Source organism: Poecilia mexicana, unplaced genomic scaffold (assembly GCF_051168715.1).
Source record: "Poecilia mexicana isolate PSO_F unplaced genomic scaffold, ASM5116871v1 scaffold_15, whole genome shotgun sequence".
In the NCBI taxonomy this organism is placed as follows: domain Eukaryota; kingdom Metazoa; phylum Chordata; class Actinopteri; order Cyprinodontiformes; family Poeciliidae; genus Poecilia; species Poecilia mexicana.
In genome coordinates this window covers 709,043-731,177 of record NW_028263384.1, presented here as the reverse complement: position 1 = coordinate 731,177, position 22,135 = coordinate 709,043, and the positions used below count along the sequence as shown (strand labels likewise).

At 43.1% G+C, this 22,135-nt stretch overlaps 2 protein-coding genes across 2 annotated transcripts; one reads left to right on the top strand and one right to left on the bottom strand.

The window, feature by feature from the left end:
• Window positions 1–658: 658 nt before the first annotated feature.
• cyb5a (cytochrome b5 type A (microsomal)) lies at window positions 659–4,555 on the bottom strand. The gene is made up of 5 exons (XM_015013901.2): window positions 4,268–4,555; window positions 2,013–2,141; window positions 1,865–1,894; window positions 1,689–1,723; window positions 659–1,607 (listed from the first exon to the last, which is right to left on the bottom strand). The coding sequence occupies exons 1-5, from the start codon at window positions 4,403–4,405 to the stop codon at window positions 1,523–1,525; spliced, it is 417 nt and encodes a 138-aa protein (XP_014869387.1). The 5' UTR covers window positions 4,406–4,555; the 3' UTR covers window positions 659–1,522.
• Window positions 3,214–20,651, top strand: cunh18orf63 (chromosome unknown C18orf63 homolog). The gene is made up of 13 exons (XM_015013898.2): window positions 3,214–3,372; window positions 7,119–7,253; window positions 7,341–7,419; window positions 9,609–9,665; window positions 10,411–10,522; window positions 11,439–11,635; window positions 11,707–11,819; window positions 14,416–14,512; window positions 14,606–14,688; window positions 14,852–15,038; window positions 18,297–19,079; window positions 19,179–19,262; window positions 19,814–20,651. Exons 1-13 carry the CDS (start codon window positions 3,305–3,307, stop codon window positions 19,934–19,936), a joined length of 2,118 nt encoding a protein of 705 aa, XP_014869384.2. The 5' UTR covers window positions 3,214–3,304; the 3' UTR covers window positions 19,937–20,651.
• Window positions 20,652–22,135: the final 1,484 nt, after the last annotated feature.

Here is a 22,135-nt window from a genome sequence, read left to right as displayed (position 1 = left end):
TCCCGGACCTCCATTTGAACCCCCATGTTCACAGCTTTTTTCATCAACAGTCGTCCACCTGAAACCAGGATCAAAATCCCAGTTTGTTACTGGTTTTAATGTAATAATAAAATACATCAGCTTTGTTTCTTTGGTCTTCTTTCTGAAATCTTCCCAGCAACAGACCACCGACCTCCAGCTGATTGGTTGATATTTAAGTTCTGGGTTAAATTTTTCAGTTCGGATCTAAACTAAATAAAATCATCAGATTATTCCTGTTACACTGACCGTCCACAGGGTGGCGCTGCAGAGCCACATCCATCTGATGTCTCCAGAACCAGCCATCCCAGAATAACCTAGAGTAAACCGGACCTCTGACCCAGAACAGAGCTGATAGTTTATCAGTACATTTCAGAATAAAAGCCCACAGCAGCAGCGTCTCAATCACTTTATTACATTAGGAAGCAGCTGCACTCATACAGCATCACTGGGTTCTGGTTCCAGTTCTGACAGAACCTGGACACGTCTCATCAGATCCGGACCGACCGGAGGTTCTGGAAAACAGCTCAGTCTGAAGGGCTCCACCTGCTGGACGGAGGAGCGATTCTCAGGTTTTAAACACAAATTTAAACTTTTTTTTATTCTTTTTCCATAAAAATAAAGTCAGAATTTCATCAAGTTCAGTTTAAGAGTTTTATTAGTGCAGAACGAGTCGGGAAGCCGGTTCTGGAGAGAAACACTGACTGTGACTGAGGTCACCAGAACCCAACTGGACCCAAATGGACCCAACCGGAACCAAATGGATCCAAATGGAACTCAACTGGATCCAACCGGAACCAAATGGATCCAACTGGATCCAACTGGAACTCAACTGGATCCAACCGGAACCAAATGGAACTCAACTGGATCCAACTGGAACCAAATGGAACTCAACTGGATCCAACTGGAACCCAATGGATCCAAATGGAACCAACTGGATCTAAATGGACCCAACCGGAACCAAATGGAACTCAACTGGATCCAACTGGAACCAAATGGAACTCAACTGGATCCAACTGGAACCAAATGGATCCAACTGGATCTAAATGGACCCAACCGGAACCAAATAGAACTCAACTGGAACCAACTGGAACCAAGTGGATCCAAATGGAACCCACCTAGAGTCAAGCTGTAACCAGATTGGACCGACTGGACCCAACATTAGCTGCTGACCGACAGGAACTCGCTCACATTCAGTTATGAAGATATAAAAACATCAAATTATACATCCAGTGCAAGATCATGAGGTTCTGCTGAACATCTGGATTGGAATGCCCGGCATTAAGGACTTCATTGGGACAGTCATGTGATTGGCTGGTTAAATTCTGGTTAATTCAGAGTTGCCATGGAGACGCAGCATAGAGCCGTGGATCCTAGATCAGACTGAGGGAATGTGATGATGTTGGTCCACAGCAGCCAGTCGTCCGCTCTAGAACCGCCGCTCTACGCTGGCAGGAGCCACGGCACCGAGCGCCGCGGACGATGACATCACAGCGCTCAGACGTCACTCGCTGTCGGCGGTGTAGATACGATACATCAGAGTCACGATGCCGGCTGCCAGACTGGGGATGATCAGGTTGGACCACCAGCTGCAAGAGAGCAGCAGGAGTTACTAAACCACCGAGACGGAGACCGACTTTGGCCCTGGAGGCCCCCGGTGCCGAGTTTACCTGGCCTCCTCCTTCGCCGTGGTAACCAGCGTTTCCTGTCCAACACAAACAAGAGAAGTGATGAGAAGGGTCAGAGTTAAACATCATCATCCTCCTCCTGTCTCTGGGGTTTACTGCTCCTCATCCAACCACTGTGGCCTACATTTCCCATGATGCCCCTGGCTCTGCTGACTCACCACAGGCTTGGCGATCTTGTGCCGGTCGTCCTGCAGACGGACAGACAGACAGTTAGTGAGAGGGTGGAGGTGTCATGGTGGACAGTGAGGGTAACGTCTTGGTGTCGTGTCATGGCGTGTGTCGCCATGGCGACGTCCCCAGACTGACCGGGTGCAGCTCTCCGATCACCATGCTGGCGGCCATCTCTCTGGCGTCGGTGGAATGGCCGACGTCCTCGAAGCTCTCCGTGGCGTTGCCCCCCGCCTGCTCCCTCAGAACCTCCTCGCCTCCGGGATGCTGCGGACACGGACCACACCGTCACGACCGGAACCAGAACCGGACCGCTCTGGTTGTCATGGAAACCCCTGATCAACTGTTCTACAAACTTCCTGGAGAACGTCTGTGACTTTCAGCTCAGTTTCAGTTAATTAGAATCATCATTTATAACATTTTATAAATGTCCGTTTTAGAGATTTTTCACCAGTTCGACCCGATATCATGATGAGGAGTGAATTAATGAGGCAGATTTTATGAAACCTGCTCATCATGAAATCTGCCTCATTGTGTCTTTATTAATTAAGAATTTTAATTCCATTTTTTCATTTTTTTATCCTAATAAAAAAATTTTACAGCGTAAAATATTCTGTTCACCAGTAAAGTTTAAAGTAATTAAGTTCTTACAATTGTATCATTATTTTGTACTTTATTAGATGGAGCTCTTCACATGTCTAATATTGCCCAAATATTCAGAATGTAACAAATATGTTAAAGTTGAAAACATGATCAGTTTCAGAAAACCAAATATTGGAGGTTTGATATCTTTATCAGTTTCTATCAGTCTAAACGTTTTGCACCAAAATCTCCAAGTTTAAAATATTTTTCTCCCAAATTAATAAATAATATTTTAAATTTTCTCCTTTATCAGCACAACAATAAAACATTTAATGAAAAAAACAATCTGATGTTTTCCCTCAAACTGTTTCTGTGTTTAGATCAGGATGATGGACAGAAGATTCTGCTGGTTCTGGTTCAGGTTCTGGTTCTCCTGTGTGTATTCTGCTGACTCAGCGTTTCCCTCTTATCTCTCGTCCCTGATCCAGTCTGCCGGATCGCCCTGCCAATGATTTACAGCCTGCAGCAGAGACAACGAACTGGGCCTCATCAGAACCGCGTCCCAGGGAGCCCAGACCGAGCCTCCTGATTGGCTGGCCGGCGCTGACGCTCACCTGGAGGACACGCCCATCGCCTCACCTCTGTGCAGCCTGTCCTCTGACAGACAGCAGGACAAAAGTCCAACCGGGCCGGTTCTGTGTGAAAGTTCCTCCAGGAGCAAATATCAGCTCATAAATGACCTCCGACCTGATAGTCGGTTACCATGGAGACCACGGAGACATCACTGGACAGCAGAAGAAGAGCTGCTGAACCTCCGGTTGGTTCTGTTGACCTGAACAATTAGCTTCATGCTAAATAAACCTGCAATCCTATTGGCTGACGGGACCAACAGCTGGTTACCACGGAGACGACTGCAGTAAGGGAAATGTTCTTATTTTAAGTTTATTCAGGAGTTGTTTTTGACCCTTCTGATTTTAATGATCAATCCTCTGATTGGAGGTTTGAATCGATCTAAAAACTATTTTATAATAAAATAATGAAGCAAGCGTCCTAACCAAAGTAAAGTTGTGTTTCTACATTCAGACATGGAAGAAGTCGATCAGATTCTGACATCTGCTGGACCGAGTCGGTCCGCCGACACCGTTACCTTTCACTGTTCATGTACTTCCTGTCAGGCACAGGAAGTACTTCATTTAAAAAAGGTTAACTTTATATTTATTTGTAAATGAATTTTTAGGTAGTTAAATTCAAGTGAAGATTGTTAAAATTTAATAACAGAACATTTGTTATTTTTAAGAGTTAAACTTTGTTTCTCCGATATGATTGGTTAGTTTACAGGTGAAAAAATTAGATTAAACTAAAAACACGAAAAAAGGAAACATGATAAACAGAATAAAGAAAAATATTTGAAATAATGAATTTATAACAGGAAAGAGTTGCAGAAGTTTTAACAATCTACCTTTTTTAATAGTCTTCACCTCTTAGTCTTCATCATGTCTGATAGAAATGTGCTGCTTACGAGTATTTTTTCTCTAATTATAGAAAACAATAAAAATGTGATAACCAAAATCAGTGATTTAATATAAAAGTTGCTCAGATTCATTAAGTTACATTAAATTCTAGAGTAGTTTATAATTGGTGGTGAAAGGGGGCCCGGGGCCCCAGATCCAGAATCCCTGGCTACGGCCCTGGCCGGCTCTCAGATTTAATCCAGATAAAATCTAATGTGAAGCAGCAAACCGCGGAAAAGCTCCGGCTGGTGATCGGAACCGGACCGCGGTTCTGGACACCGGAAGCAGAACTTTTCTCACCTCGTCCAGGAACTTGGTGACATCGTAGACCTTGTTGTGGATGATGATCCAGGTGGACTTGAAGGAGTTCTGCTCCTCGATCTCTGACAGCCTGAAGTACTTCACTCCTTCGGGGCTTTTCTCCTGCTTCTCACCCATCTCTGCCGCACCTTGGTCCGTCGGTTCGGAGGCGAAGTGGCGGCAGAACCGGGCGGAGCTACTCGGCCGCACTGAGGTTATGTAATACCGGGGAGAGTCCGACCGTGACTCCGCACGAACACTCCGACATTTACCCCAGAGACACTCCACTCCAACTTCCAGCGCTCACTACTTATCAATGATCAAGGTGAGCTCGCGCTAACACCACTTCCGGTTGGAGTTTTCAAAATAAAGCTGGATGACAAGTCAGTGTAGGCATTAGAACATATATAAAAGTAAAAAAGAAAACTAAAACTAAAATACTTATAGAAAATTGCTGCAATTGTGAAAAGAAAAAAAAAGACATTTGGATTACACAAATAAGTAAATATATAGTTACATTAAGTAAAAAAAAAACAGTGTACAGGCAATAACACTAACAAAAATAACATGTAACTAAACTTCTAAACTTAAATTAGTATTTTAAGCAAACAGCTAAATACATTTCAATCTGGAAAGACTCAGACGGAGAAAAAGGAACAATTAAAAGATTTAATGACAGCAATGAGTAACAGTTCTTTGGCGCTCGGGCCCCGGCAGCTGATCTGAGCTGAGATTTGATGTGAACTCGATGAACATCCCGATAACCGATTAGGGATGCTCTCCCCCAGGGCCCGACACTGGTGGTGGTGGTCAGGAAAGGATGCCATCCTGGAGAGCCGAAGGATGTGGGTGGAGAAGGGGAGGTGGTGGGTTGAACGCAGCTGGGAAGCGGCTGACCGGTTGGGTGTGGATCCTTTATGCAGAGCCTGATTGATGATTGAACGCGCCGGGTGAGGTCCAGGGCTGAGGTCGGAGATGAGCATGACGCCGATGGGCGAACGGAGGGGGCGGAGTCTCCCAGCTTGAACTTTCGCTATCAGCTCCATATTAAAAGAACAATTTTATGAAAGTATTTAAATTAATTAATCAGCTCAAAATTAAAAAGTTCTTAAACAGGAAACGAATACACAAAAAGATAAACAAATAGATTAAGATAAAATACAATGAAAACATTTGTTGGTTTTACTGTAAAGCATTACTGAGTGTCCTGAGAAGCCAGAGGCGGTCCTGGCCTGTTTGACGCCCTGGGTGAACTGCCTTGCCCCTCCTCATTAAAGTTGTTGACCAGTGAAAAGCCGTGTAAATCTGAAGTCATTTCACTTTATTCCATGAAAACGTGATTTTAAATTTAAAAAGTGGATTTTAGGTTTGCTTTTAAAATGTTCCCTCTCTTTCCTGCTGGGGCTCTAACCATAATCATCATTCACAAATGAATGATGATTACTAAGGAATGTTTGGGCTTTTTTTTCTTCCTTTTTTTCATATGTTTATCCATTTTTTCACAGTTGGATATTGATGTAGCCATAGCTGAGTAAGTATTTTATAATTAAACCAGACAGAAGTATATTTGTCCATTTAGTAAATAATTATATGTGGACTACTGACTCAGTTGTTGGCTATTAACTTAATTTAATTAGATTGATAAACATTGAGATTTTATTTTGAAAAAATACGTCTACTTCCGGTACGATTGTGTTTAAGTAGTACTGCTTCAAGGCACCAAGCAGAACCTTGCACAGTTGGTACCGCCCTCTAAGTTATTCTAGTACTCTCATTGGCTCTCAACTTCCATATCGTTAACAAAGTGAGTCGTTGATTGGTTCTCGCCAGACATCAGTCATCGCCCAGCTGTGGGCGAAGACTGTGGGGCAAAGCAGGCTAAAGTTCACCAAAGTTCAACAGTTTTCAAGGAAATCAGTTCTCACGCAAGGATTGGCTTATCTCACGCACCTCACGTAATGCGTGTTGAGTTACCCGCTGGGTGCTGCCAAAGGGCCTGCTTCAATGTGGATTTCCTCTGGACATTAGCGGCTTCCAAACTGTTAACAGCAGAGCTTCCTGTCCAACAGACCAGCTTTGACTTAACTACTGGAAGTCTCCGGCGGGAAACACGCGCCCAGAAACTCAAAGCTGGTCTATATTACAAAGATTCTCTACATTGTAGCAGAAGAAAAAATATCGACCAGACTTAACTAAAATACTGACAACAGCCACATAGATGTAAGTAAGGTTGTAGAGGAATACAGCATCATATTTTTAGTATATTTGAGCAAATTTATTCAAAATAACCTGAACTAAAAACAAAAAAGTCACAATGAATGAAATAAGGAATGAAGACTCGTCCTTTGTGTTGCCCATCTTTGTTTCGAGCAAAGGTTTTTGAGATTTTTAAGCAAATTGGAATGATTTTTCATATCTTCTGAACTACTGCTTTGAATTTAACTGTTTTTACAGAAAACAAATGTGAGAACCTTGAAGAGTAGATGTGATTTTACTATTTTAGCCAGAAAAATCGAGGTTATATTGAACCCAACTGAATTAGCTTGATTTGACCGAGTTCAGGAGTCAACGAGGTGAGGAAGAACTTTTATCCTAATATTACTTTATTAACAGGTGTTTTTGTTGCTGCGTCTTTAGTTATAAATTTGTTGTAATATTTTATTTTTATCATAGGCCCCCCCCCAAAAAATAATAATAATGCAACAGTGCGACTAAAGAATTTTAATTTTGACACAAGCTTTCGGATTTACAATATAATTGTAATTAATCTATTTAAGAAGTTATGGGTTTGATTTAAAAGGAGAGTTTATGTAATAGAAAAAGTAAATATAAAGTAAAGTTGTGGCTTCAGCAGGATGAGCGGCGTCGGGCCCAAGTCGTTGTTCTTCTTCGGACTTCCGGATCTGACCCAGTTGGTCTGCGTCACGCTGAGTCCGCTGGAGGAAGAGCAGCAGGAGCCCAGGACCAATCAGATCAAGACCTGCAGGTAAACACCTGAACCATCACCTGCTTACAGCAGAGACACGTGAAGCTGAGGATTCGCTCTAACATGTCCGCCATGTTGTCTCCACAGGGAGCTGGTGCTGCTGTACTCGGACATCCTGGCCTGTCCTGCTCTGGACTCCATCACTGACGTCACCGCGGTCATGTCTGTAAGACTCACTGCATTAATGAGCAGCATCATAGTGCGAAACGTTATGGCAGAAAATGGATGGAAGATTGGTAACTTACTCATTCAGATCGGACATAATTTGGTCTAAATATAAATAGAAATCATTTGAGCTGAATATTGAGGCTGAATAGCATAAAAAATGTACAAAGAAAATAATGATATAGTAAAAAATATGATTATACCTAAATAACTTCCATAATAAAACTACAACTAATAAAAAGAATTAAAAATCTAATAAAAATAAAGATTTAATAAATTTAAAAGATTTTATAATACTAGTAAATAATGATAATAAATATATGTATATCATAGATAATGTGTAGGTAATAGACTAAGGATAATTATTATGTAAAAAAGCTAAAATAAATCAGATGAATAAAGATGTAAAGTTTAGGCCGTGTTCTGCTCTGAGCTGCAGCAGGAAGCTTCCTGTTCCACAGATCTGGAGATTGAGACATTGTGAGGCTGACAGGAACATGAATGATTGCCGTGGAAACGTTGCACACCACCCCGTCTGCTCACACGCTACCTGCATGCACCGCTGCAGCAGCTGCAGCTCGTCCCTCTGTGACTGAAAACAGACAACGATTCTAGAAATCATGTGATTGAACTGATTCAAAATGATTAGGGAAAGCTCACATTTTAAAGCCTTAGTTTCTCCTTTTTAACTTTGTAAAAAGTTAAACCAGCTGCTGATGAAGGGAAACCCAAACTAACTGAACAAACTGCCTGCAGCAGAGAGCAGCAGCCTGACCCGTTCAGTCCAGTTGGTTCTGTTCTCATCAGAGGCAGTCAGTGAAAGTTCTGCAGGAAACCGGGATGGAGTGAAGAGGAGCGACCTTCAGAGTGACCCTGCTGAAGGTCACTGCTGGACATGTTGGCTCAGAGTGAAGCTTTTTGTCCTCCCTGTGTTCACCTTCTGATGCAGGGAGGACATGTTTAGGACGCTTCAGACCTGCATGTTGCCGCTGCATGTTGCCGCTCCATGTTGCCGCTGCATGTTGCCGCTGCATGTTGCCGCTGCATGTTGCCGCTGCATGTTGCCGCTGCATGTTGCCGCTCCATGTTGCCGCTGCATGTTGCCGCTGCATGTTGCCGCTGCATGTTGCCGCTCCATGTTGCCGCTGCATGTTGCCGCTGCATGTTGCCGCTGCATGTTGCCGCTGCATGTTGCCGCTGCATGTTGCCGCTGCATGTTGCCGCTCCATGTTGCCGCTGCATGTTGCCGCTCCATGTTGCCGCTCCATGTTGCCGCTGCATGTTGCCGCTCCATGTTGCCGCTGCATGTTGCCGCTCCATGTTGCCGCTCCATGTTGCCGCTGCATGTTGCCGCTCCATGTTGCCGCTGCATGTTGCCGCTCCATGTTGCCGCTCCATGTTGCCGCTGCATGTTGCCGCTCCATGTTGCCGCTCCATGTTGCCGCTGCATGTTGCCGCTCCATGTTGCCGCTCCATGTTGCCGCTGCATGTTGCCGCTGCATGTTGCCGCTGCATGTTGCCGCTCCATGTTGCCGCTCCATGTTGCCGCTCCATGTTGCCGCTGCATGTTGCCGCTCCATGTTGCCGCTCCATGTTGCCGCTGCATGTTGCCGCTCCATGTTGCCGCTGCATGTTGCCGCTGCATGTTGCCGCTGCATGTTGCCGCTGCATGTTGCCGCTGCATGTTGCCGCTGCATGTTGCCGCTGCATGTTGCCGCTCCATGTTGCCGCTGCATGTTGCCGCTCCATGTTGCCGCTCCATGTTGCCGCTGCATGTTGCCGCTCCATGTTGCCGCTGCATGTTGCCGCTCCATGTTGCCGCTCCATGTTGCCGCTGCATGTTGCCGCTCCATGTTGCCGCTGCATGTTGCCGCTCCATGTTGCCGCTCCATGTTGCCGCTGCATGTTGCCGCTCCATGTTGCCGCTCCATGTTGCCGCTGCATGTTGCCGCTCCATGTTGCCGCTCCATGTTGCCGCTGCATGTTGCCGCTCCATGTTGCCGCTGCATGTTGCCGCTCCATGTTGCCGCTGCATGTTGCCGCTCCATGTTGCCGCTGCATGTTGCCGCTGCATGTTGCCGCTCCATGTTGCCGCTGCATGTTGCCGCTGCATGTTGCCGCTGCATGTTGCCGCTCCATGTTGCCGCTGCATGTTGCCGTGTTGCTTGTTGACCTGTGTCTCCCTGTCAGGTCCACTTCCTGCAGCGCGGCGTCCTTCAGGCCTTTGCGATCAGAAACCGTCTGCAGGTGAGACCAGGCTGCTGTAGTTACCGTCTGCAGCCAGCAGGGGTCAGCTGACTGTATGTTTATCTGTGTGTTTATCTGTGTATATGTTTGTGTGTGTGTGTTTATGTTCATCTGTGTGTGTGTGTGTGTGTGTGTGTGTGTGTGTGTTTATGTTCATCTCTGTGTGTGTGTGTGTGTGTGTGTGTGTGTTTATGTTCATCTGTGTGTGTGTGTGTGTGTGTGTGTGTGTGTGTGTTTATGTTCATCTCTGTGTGTGTGTGTGTGTGTGTGTGTGTTCATCTGTGTGTGTGTGTGTGTGTTTATGTTCATCTGTGTGTGTGTGTGTGTGTGTGTTTATGTTCATCTGTGTGTGTGTGTGTGTGTGTGTGTGTGTGTGTGTTTATGTTCATCTCTGTGTGTGTGTGTGTGTGTGTGTGTGTGTGTTCATCTGTGTGTGTGTGTGTGTGTTTATGTTCATCTGTGTGTGTGTGTGTGTGTGTGTGTTCATCTGTGTGTGTGTGTGTGTTTATGTTCATCTGTGTGTGTGTGTGTGTGTGTGTTCATCTGTGTGTGTGTGTGTGTGTGTGTGTTTATGTTCATTTGTGTGTGTGTGTGTGTGTGTGTGTGTTTATGTTCATCTGTGTGTGTGTGTGTTCATCTGTGTGTGTGTGTGTGTGTGTGTTTATGTTCATCTGTGTGTGTGTGTGTGTGTGTGTTCATCTGTGTGTGTGTGTGTGTGTTTATGTTCATCTGTGTGTGTGTGCAGCTGGGCGGTCTTCACACGCCGTTTCCAGGCGACCTGCAGTGCTGCCTCTCTTACTCTCTGATCAGCCGTTTGGCTCCCAGCTGGAACAAAGCAGGACTTTACCTGATCTCAGGTAGGCAGAGCAAGCCACGCCCCCTCAGGGTTCAACCAACCAGCTTCAGCTCTGAAGCCTGGAGGATGAAGCCAAATGTCATGACTTCATGGTTCATATCCATATGAATCAGTTTACTGCCAGAGGAGCAGAGCCCAGAGAAGATTTACTGGCTTAGAAAATTTATTTTGGTAAATATTTATTCATATCAAGTTTATTTATTGACAATAGTTTTCTGTCAAAAATTCATTTATTTAAATAAATAAATAAATAAATATAAATAGATTTATTTCTTTAAAAAATAAATATATCTATTTAAATAATACATTTATTTGTATCAAAATAAATACATAAATAGGTTCATTTTTCTCAATAAAATAAAATCAGAATCTAAAATATATTAAGTGTATAAATAACTAATTAAACTAATTTGAATTTTATTATAAAATGATGACAATGTCAAAACATTAACAGATTTTTGAAACATTAAATAGATGAATAAACAAACTGCAGATTAATTAGGAAAATATTTGAAACAAATAGAATAAAGTAAATATAATCAATATGGAATAAATTAAAAATAATGTTTAAGAATCTTTAAAAACAACAAATAAATTAATAAAACACTTATTGTCTGTCATGTCCCACAGCATGATTCTGCCCCCTCCATGCTTGTTGCTATAGTTACTTTGTCTAGTTTGTTCAGGTGTCAAAGGTCAGGGTTTGTTAGGCTAAAGCTAAAGCTAGCCATGCTGCTGTTCAAGCGTCTCCATGACAACAAAGGGCATATCGGGTCATACTGGTTCCAGTATCAGATCCAGACTGGAGGCCATTCAGACAAATGATGGATCAGAAAGTTGATCAATAATCAAAACTATTGAAGTTCAGTTGATTGAGTCTGTGATGAGGAAACGGGTTGACCTGGTCCTGTTTGCAGGGGCAGACTTCCTGACCTGGCGGGGGACGCTCAGCGCCGTCAGTACATCCTGCTTCCTGTTCCTCTGCAGCATCAGGTTCTGCCGGCCCGCCAAAGCTGACGGTTCTGGTTCTGGTTCAGGTCTGGAGCTGAGCACCAGCGGCGGTCGGCTCTGCCTCAGCATCGAAGCCAGCGCCGTGAGAACGCCACCGCCCACGGTAGGAGGCCCTGAGGGGGGCAGTGGGCCGACCGGAACCAGAACCTGAACCTGTCTGTGTCTCTGTCTCAGCTGGACGACCTCGGGCTGCCGGCGCCGGTCCTCCAGAGGTTCTGCAGCGACCCGGACTTCATCCTGGACCTGTCCTCCACTGGGGGGCCCATTTGGTGCCACGTCCTGCCCAGGTGGGCCGGCGCCGCCTGCTGGACAGTCCTGGACCTGACGGCGCGTCAGAACCAGGACAAGAACCTAATCGCTTTATTATGAGGATCAATAAGAAACGAATCACTTTATTAATAATAAATCACTTTATTATGAGGATAAAGTCAGAATATTAAGAGAAAAAACTCAAAGTTTCAAGGAAAATCCTGATTTAATGAGTAAAACCTGGAACAGTTTCTCCGTCTGGCTTTCTAAGCTAAACTCAGTCCGGCTGATGCTGGACGCCTTCATTCTCACTTTATTTAAACATGTTGCCAGGATTAATAATAATAATTTTAAATTTATTTAGACATTTTTGATGTAAAATTGTTTTCTTATGTATTAGAACTTTTTTCTAGTAATGTGAGTTTTGAACTATTATGACTTTATCCTCCATTTAGTTTGACTTTTATCTTGTAATAAGGCCTGTCCCGATAAACGATAAATCAATTAATTGCACCATAAATTAAACCTATCGACCTCATTTTAATTATCCTCTTTATCGTCTCTTCCTCCCTTTTTCTTTGTTGATGACACCGAATGAAAAAGGCTCAGCTCCGGTCTCTCCACTGACCCTCCCTTCCTCATTTCCTTAGTGTAATGTCCAGCGGACACGACACGAGTTGTTGGCCGATTTTCAAAACCTGAGACACATTAGCCGACAGAAATCCTGGGTATAACGGTTCGATTGTGCCGTGTGGTTTCCAGCAACACAGCCATTATTTTGGACTTGTAGCCCAAAATAATGGCTACAAGTCCAGTTAACTAATTTTAAAACCAGGCATTAATCAATGCTTTACTAGAACCTGTGATGCATGTGGCTAGAGTCAGCAAAGTCCTGACTGAATGAAAATCATTATAACCCATTTATGTCACGTTAACAAGAACAGGTGAAAACTTACCGGGTTTCAACGATCTAAGATTGTTATGAGGGGAAAATATGGGGCAGAACATCGTGTAGTGTGAACTATGAACATCAGGTGGTCGGATGTGCCCATTAAATCTAGAGATACTGAAGGGCAGTACAGTATACAGACTTCATAATCTGCACTAGTATTTATTTCCATTTGGTTTTATGTTGTTTAGTTTTTATTCAAGTACGTTTTTTGTTAATGGAGACTGAGAATCCATTTTATTTTTGGTTGTTTTGTTTATTTAGTTTATCAGTTCCAGTGTTTTGTGTTCTTTAGAAAATAAAGTGTATGGCAGGAAATCACTGCATTATTAGTCATTTCCATTAAATCAGAGTCAAAAGGTCTTGAAACAATATTATCGTTTATCACAATAATTTTTTTGACAATTAATCACTCAGCAAAACTTTTTATCATGACAGGCCTACTTGTAATACGACTCTATTCCCCCACGGTGGCCCTAAACTTTATTCTCATAATATTCTGACTTTATGTTCCGTAATTTATGTTTTTTTTCTTAGGCTGACCTGGATACTTTGTTGTATTAAAGTGATATTTTAACATCCATATCCAGATGGATCTAATCCAGGTTGATCTAATCCAGGTTGATCTAATCCAGATGGATCTAATCCAGGTTGATCTAATCCAGATGGATCTAATCCAGGTTGATCTAATCCAGGTGGATCTATTCCAGGTTGATCTAATCCCGGTTGATCTAATCCAGGTTGATCTAATCCCGGTTGATCTAATCCCGGTTGATCTAATCCCGGTTGATCTATTCCAGGTTGATCTAGTCCAGGTTGATCTAATCCCGGTTGATCTAATCCCGGTTGATCTATTCCAGGTTGATCTAGTCCAGATGGATCTAATCCAGGTTGATCTAATCCAGATGGATCTAATCCAGGTTGATCTAATCCAGGTGGATCTATTCCAGGTTGATCTAATCCCGGTTGATCTAATCCAGGTTGATCTAATCCAGGTTGATCTAATCCCGGTTGATCTAATCCCGGTTGATCTAATCCCGGTTGATCTAATCCAGGTGGATCTATTCCAGGTTGATCTAATCCCGGTTGATCTAATCCCGGTTGATCTATTCCAGGTTGATCTAGTCCAGGTTGATCTAATCCCGGTTGATCTAATCCCGGTTGATCTATTCCAGGTTGATCTAGTCCAGATGGATCTAATCCAGGTTGATCTAATCCAGATGGATCTAATCCAGGTTGATCTAATCCAGGTGGATCTATTCCAGGTTGATCTAATCCCGGTTGATCTAATCCAGGTTGATCTAATCCAGGTTGATCTAATCCCGGTTGATCTAATCCCGGTTGATCTAATCCCGGTTGATCTAATCCAGGTGGATCTATTCCAGGTTGATCTAATCCCGGTTGATCTAATCCCGGTTGATCTATTCCAGGTTGATCTAATCCCGGTTGATCTATTCCAGGTTGATCTAATCCAGGTGGATCTATTCCAGGTTGATCTAATCCCGGTTGATCTAATCCAGGTTGATCTAATCCCGGTTGATCTAATCCCGGTTGATCTATTCCAGGTTGATCTAGTCCAGATGGATCTAGTCCAGCCCTTCTCTCTGGTTCTGATTTATCGGGTTGGTGTAATCTTGCCTCTGGCCACCAGGTGGAGCCACTGCTCTGTGTGTTTTTCTGTGCAGCATGAAGAAGGGTCAGATCATCAGCATCAGCCGCCAGCTGCCCAGAGACGGACCCTTCAGGACCTACGGGGACCTTCAGAGCCACTGGAACCGCCTGGTACCGCCCGACCCGGCCCGCACTGTCAGAACCTCGCTCTGCTTTTCTGTGGAAGCCAGACTGGTCTGAAGTGGTTGTTGGTTTGATTCCCAGTACGGCTACCGGCTGCCGGACCTGCAGGGGGGCGAAGTCTACTGCAGCGTCTACTTCAGACCGGTGGGAGAGAAACTCTTCACGTATCCAAACTTCACTGCATAGAAGCTGCACAGAGCCGCAGAGCGTAGAAACCCTGAACTAGATGTCACTGGTTAAACCATTTATTACTATTATTACTGTCATTATTGTTGTTATTTTTTCTGTCATGGTACCAAACGTCGTCCCTTCACTCCCGCCGGTCAGTTACCCTCTCAGCTGCATCCGCCTGCAGCCTGTGCAGCGCTGCCCCCGGGGCGACCTGCAGGGGGCGCTGGCCCGCTTCCTGGCCGACAGCAGAGAGCGGCTGCAGAGTGTGTGCGGCTTCCCGACCCGTCTGACCAGTAAACCCAGTTACCCCATGGCCGGCCTGACCACCGCCGCCTCCATGCAGGTAGGAGCTGCAGCTCTGCACGACTGAGTTACAGATGAAGTTATTTTCCCCCAGTAAACATTAAAAAATAAAAGTTTTAGAAAGAAAGTTTCAATTTAAAAGCTGATTTTTAAATTCTTAGATAAATTCTCGTCTCTTTCTTCATGTTTCTGTTTTGCTCTGACTGTTCAGAAATCTGAGAAACATAAAACTAAATAAAATGTTCTTTTTATTTGTTTGTTTTACCAGGAAATTTAAAAATAATTATAATTAATTAGCAGGTACATCGATCAAATAAAACATGGAGGAAAATACAAAAAAATCTCCAATTATCTTTAAGTTGTTTTATGTATTTATTTATTTATTTATCTTTAATTCATTATTTAATTTAAAATTGTTTAAGTATTAATTTTGAAATTAATTGTTTTAATTTAATCATTTATTCATTAAATATTTTCACGACGGTTGTCAACTAAAATATTTAATAGTTATTAATCACATGAGTGTCCATAGTGAAGTTAATTAAATTTAATCTCAGGTTTTTTCAACCATTCTTGATTCACCTTCACAGAATATGTTTATCTTTAGAATATTCTTATTTCCTTCAGTGGGAAAATATACTTTATGTAATAAATATATGTTTATTATAATTACAACAATACCAAACATGTAGAATATTATCAAGACTATTATAAAAAAGAATGATAAAAGTTTTACATTTTCTGAAATAATTAGCCAGAAGTGATTTATACACAAGATCACTGAGGTTTTCCATCAAGGAGGAAAATGAACAAACACAACAGAAACATCTCATTTATTTTATTAAAACCAGAAAATCTGCAAAACTTTTTCACATCAACTTCCAAATTATTTTAGATAAACTTTAAATCTGGAAGTAAATCATTTCTGAACATGAGATTATTTCTCTTGTCTTTGTTTCTTTTGTTTTTTGTTGCTTCAGTTTTGAACAACTGCAGTGAAAATGATGCTTTGTTACGTTTTTTGTCAACAACAGTAAAGTAATTCAGGAGGTTCTTCCTGTCTGAGCCTACTGAGCGCGCTCACAGCTGCTCAAGCAGCAGCCAATAGGAGGAGAGGAAGGAGACAATGTTCTGAGAAAACCAGACAAACCCAAAATAAATAACTTTCAAACCGTAGATTTATGCTGCAAAAACAGCAACAGCTGACAGTTTATCCTAAAATAAACAATTATCAATGATGATTAACAACAAAATTCTGTCTAAGCAAAACAGAAATAATAATCCTATGAAAATGACATAAACATAAGAAAGATAAACGATGCAGCCTGTTTACTGCATCCTTTATTGTTCTGGTGAAAATGATTGGCAGAGTGAAATTGGAGCAGCTGTTGCTTTACTGCCCCCTTGTGGAAGAACCAGCATGTTGAAACAAGAAAAGGAGAAATCATTTACCTGTGTCAGTCATTTATTAATCTGAATGTTTATGATGTAAACAAATAGAGGTAGTTTCTCCTAACCGTGAGAATAGAAGTGGATTTATTTCCCAGCCGTTCCCGTAGCTTCCTGAATCCTCTCTGCTGAGCGTGAAGCTGCAGGAAACGCGATTTTTCACACGTTTCCAGCCAATAAAACCTTCAGACAGTTTAACAGCCTCAGAGCTGCGGCGCTGCAGAGCAGCGAAGCTTCTTCCTCTGCATCTCATCAATTAATGTTCCTGACGTCAGTGGAGTGAAAGGAGCTTCTCCTCGTGAGGTTTGGTGAAGAACTGACTCAGTCCTCATGTTGATGCAGAATATTCTTCTTCATGGCTGTAATAAAAGCATTTCTCAGCAGCCGTAAAGCAGCTGCAGATCTTCCTGCAGGTTGAGCATCAAAGCTGCTGAAATTAAAGCCATTCTTCATCCAGACTGTTAGAGGAGGGAAAGGCCGTCAGAAACTCTGCAGAGACGAGTTCAGCTCCCACAGAGTCGGGCTAAAATATTCATGGCGTTCAGCCCAGCTCCGTCTGAGCTCAGACGTTTATTCTCACTTCAAAGGTGGACATTTCTGCTGGTTTTCAGCCTGGAAGGTGAAGCTGAACGGAAGAAATGATTTCACTTTTCCTTTTGTCCTCATTAACAGAAAGTCGTTAAAAATCAACTTCTGTTTTTTATCAGATTGTTATCTTTCTCTTCCCATTTCTCTGTCAGCTGCAGTCACATTTAAACGACCCGGTACCGTCCAGAATCGCCTCCACAGGCCTGCAGACGTTTCAGTTTAACCTCAGCTCTGATGTTTATAGCATGAAAAAACAGCAACATTTAGGAAATATTTACCCTATCTAGAACAAGGTCAAAGGTCACAACATTCTGACCTCTGACCTTCATTAAAACATCTAAAAGCCTCAGAATAAATTCATAATTGGAAACATTAGATCTAATGACTGAATTTACATCCAGCTCTATAGCAGAAGTTGGTTTTGTTGTCAATAAAATGTTAAGTTAATAGAGATTATAAATTTAAACATTGCAGTAGTGTAAATTTAGCTGTGATGCTAATCAGATACACCAGGCACTTAAGGAATGAAACAGACTTTTCAGGGTTGGTATGTTGATTATTTTGTTGATGCTTCTATTGTTCAGACAAGACTCTGTAATTGAATCAGAACGTTATCGAACAGCCATTGCATTTTCATCATTATAGTCTTTAAAATACAGGTTAGTGCCACAACAGTGACGGTATATGTGGCATATTGTAAAGCTCTAGTATGTATTTATTTAGTTATCATTAGTTATTATTAGTTATTATTTTAGTAATCTGAAGTAATCCTTTGATTCAGAGTTCCATAATCAAAATACATGGAAAGAAATTACTTTTTCTAAAATTATAAATAATTTTACATATTTCTTCTTATTACTAGTTTTAGTAATTTCCATTCCTAACTTGCTGAGTGTCGCTGGAAACTTTCAAACTCAAAGTCAGAAGCAACTTTTTGGATTTTGGTCCCATGTTCTCTATTATAATATATCATCATATGCAGAAAATATTAACAATCTGGTTAAGATTATTGACAGAGTTTATCAGCATAATCCAGGCAGTTCAACCAGGTGTAGTTCACACTCCGACCACCAGGTGGCACCAAAGCCCTTCTAATAGTTTCCTCAGTAAGAGAAGAACATTAATCAACCAAGCTTTGTAGACCCTGTTGGCTGTTTTCAAACTGAATCAGGTATGATGCTGATTCGCATCACTCGTCCATAAAGGTCTGATATCAGATCTGAACTTCCAGATGATGAAGGTGAATCGTTTCCTTCCTCAGGTTCTGAGTTCGGACCAGATCAACCTGACCACCAGGCCGGTTCTGTCTCAGCCTGCGCCCTCCTCCCGGCCGGACCCACCCACCTGGGTCCCCCTCTCCCAGCAGGGCGGCGCTCTTCCAGGAAGCAGATCTGGGAACTCCATGTGGCACCGTCCAGAGGACCGGTCCCCGTCGGCCCGCCCGTCCTCCAGTCAGAACCAGCAGCAGTCAGATCACTCCCTATTCATTTCCTCTTTCTTCCAACACTTCCAGCCGGCTTCATCCCTCCCTCCTCTTCCTCAGCCCAGTCCGTTCCCAGTGAACCCGCCTCCTAAACTGGTTCCCATCTTCAGGAATAACGACCCGACCCACCGGCTCAGTGTGGCTCTGCTGCGAGTCCAGAAGCAGCAGAGCGGAGGGATGGAGGACAAGCGCAGACTCACCCTGCCGCTTCCTGTTGGGTCACAAACCACCCCTTCCTCTTCCTCTGCTCCTCCTCCTCCTCTCATCGTCCCTCGCTTCGCCCGCCGCCCTAAAAGCCGGAGCGCCGCCGTTCCCCAGCCGTCGGGTCAGTCCAGGGTCACCCGGATCTCCAGCCTCAGCCCGGTGTTCAAGGCGAGAGCAGCCATCATCATCCCACCCAGTAGAACCTCTGGGCCGGTCCGACCCGAACGAGCCGCCAACTGCTTTAAGGCAGCGCGACCCAAAAACATCATGAAACCTAGCAGAGAGGCCGGCCCTGAAGGCAGCACAGAACCAGAACCAGCCCCGCCCCAGAGGGAGACCGCCGCCAGCAGCAGGAAGGTTGGTCCACTATGTTTTGGTTCTGGTTCTGGTTCTGGGTGGAATTTAATGGCATCTCGTTGTTAGAACCTTAAGATGATTGTCTGGTTCTCCGTCCAGACGGTCGCCTTCCAGCTGAAAGAGAAACCCAACAAGTCCAGAGTTTCAGTGGAAGACGTGGAGAAAATGGCCAGAAGCCACCAGGTGAGCTGGACCGACCCGGTTCTGGAGACTGACCTGGTTCTGGAGACCGACTCGGTTCTGGAGACCAGCCCGGTTCTGCAGACCGACCTGGTTCTCCAGACCGACCCGGTTCTGCAGGAGAAACTGATTTAAAAACCCAAACTAAAGAGCAGCTAAACCCCAATCAGCTCTTATTTTGGAGTCGGGTTGTGTAAACTGGACCTTAAAGGTTCTGTCCAGGTGTGAACTCTCACCATAACATTCGAGCTAACTTAGCTTAGCGCTTAGCTTTCCTGCTAACTTTGAAGACATTTAGCGCATTTAGCTCCAGTGAACTCTGCATGTTTTAAACATGGGTGGAGTATCGCGGCGTGGTGTAGTGATGAACAGCGACAGGAAGGCCTCTGCTCTGAAGCAGCAGCAGCTACAGAAACACCTTATCAATCCCAAAGTCACATGCAGTGATGGACGACGCGGCGGCGTCTCGCTGAACGTTAATAACGACCTTAGGTTGTATCGTGATGTCAGAGCTGATGTCACCCTGCCTGATGACCTCATCGTCTCCCTCCCAGTGGTCCGTTCTGAGCAGCCGCTCCCTGCTGCTGTGGCTCAGGAACAGAGGAATCCCTGTGAGCTCCAAGCTGAGGAAGGAGGAGCTGATGATGAAGGTGATGAGCTGCCTGGCCGAGGCCTGAGCCGCCTGATTGGACGGCGCCGCACCATGACAGCCAATCACAAAACGGTAAAACGTCCCAGAGAGACGCTGCTGTCTGTTAGAAAGGCCTAGTTGTTGTTTTTATTATTTTAATTTTTTTCTCTTTCATTTATTTATTTATTTATTTTTGCTTTATTTAAAAAGAAAATATTTATTATCTGTTTTATTTTTAATAAATATCTAGATATTTTTTAGATTATATTTTATTTTATATTTATTGTTTTTTTAATTAAAAGAAATTGAGGTTTATATAAAGAAAAGGAGATTTATATGTTCTTCAATTCAAACAAGTTTTTATCATTTTCAGCTCTAATAAAAAAGCTTTTAGTTTTTATAAAATCTGTTTTTAATTTAATTGTTCTGCTAAATGTTCAGAACGTTTTTGCATTTGTTTAAATATTTCAGGAGCTTAAAAGTTATTTTCAGAAAACTTTCCGGTAGATTTTCAAAGAAAGGTTTTTAGTTTCAGGTAAATTTAACACGTTCAGCTTTTTGAAATATTTTTACTTTCTTAAAGTTGGTTACAAAATGAAACCTGTAAGTTATAAAAATCCCTGTTCTGGGAAAGTTTTTAATATTTTAAATATGTTTTCTATTTGTGTTTATTACATATTTAAACTGCAGCTTCTTGTTTTGTGTTCATGATGCTACAATTATATTTATTTAATTTATCAGAATAAATCAGAGTTCTGAGATCTGGATTCATTTTATTTCTCCAGCTGCTGAAACACTTAAAAACTTTCATTTCTTTCATTTAGTTATAATTAAATCATTCAAGTAGTTTATGATTTTGCAAACATTGCCTTCCTATGGAGGACTGAGCCTGCCAAAACATTTGATACATATAGAAATAAATATTGTCTCATCAGACCAGAGAGACTGGTCTAGTCAAAGGCCCTTTGACTAGACCAGAGACTGTTTGTTTCTCTATCAGTGACATTTTCTCCTGTCTTTCCTGTTTTGAGAAGCGGCTAAGAGATATCAGCATCAATTTTATCAATCTAAGAAAATGGGAGAATAAATGAGATGTTTTAATTTGTTTGGTGGCTTTGGGCAGGAAGGATCTCCTGTAGAGGTCAGTGTTCCAGCGGTTCAGTAGTAGCCTCTGACTGAAGATGCTCTGTTACAGCGTGGCAGTCTGATGAACATCCTCCAGTTTTAAAAATACGTTTAATTTTAAACAGATTTTCATCTCCTCAGATGAGAACATTGTACAGATTACTAATCTGGTAGCAGATTAAATGTTTTCAAGGAAGGAAAACAGCTGATTTATGAGGCCTTACAAACACAACTAGCCCCACCCCCATAGGCTCCGCCTCCTATTGGCTCCGCCCTCCATTTGGCCCCACCCCCAAAGGCTCCGCCTCCTATTGGCTCCGCCCTCCATTTGGCCCCGCCCCCAGTGGCTCAGGCTGATGGATTTCCCGTCAGGAATTACGAGGCGTTGGAGGAAAATTCGTCACTGCAGATTCCCAGCAGCTGACATCGTCTCATCATCATGAGCTGACCCGACTCAGGACCTTTGACCTCTGAGCGATACAACATGTGCTGATGGGTTGAACTCTAAACTAAACTCAACCTCTGATGACTTTAATATTCTTGTTTTGTTCTGTTGGACCAAAAGCAGGCAGGAAAAATGAAATCTGGTGAATAATTACTGAAAGAATTACAAAACTTCAGGAGCTGCAGATCATCTGCTAGGAATGAATAAAACATGGAGGATAATGTGGGATCTGACAACCAGGTGAAGAAACTGGCTGGCTTCCAGCTGCTGGGAGGTGATTAATGGACATGAGAACCAGGTGAGACGAAAACAGACCAGAACCAAGAGCCAAGAATCACAAACCAAGGAATAAAGTGAGTACGGCATCCTGGGAGGGACAAAAACCCTAAAAAACTCAAAAGAGTAAAACTTCCAGATGGAGGATAACTTCCTGCTCCTGGTGGAGCTGTATGTAAAGTTCTGACCTCCATGGATTGATGGAGAGTCCAGGAGATAAAGCATCAGAGCTGATGGGTGGATGGAAACGATAAAACAGTTTATTCAATTATTATGTCTTAATAATAACCATCTAGATTCTCAGCCCACAACTGATTCTACTGAATCATGCAGAGAACCCGTCGGTTCCGACCCAGAAAGCGAAGCTCCGGTCTGCGGCTGACGGAGGGAACCGGGTCG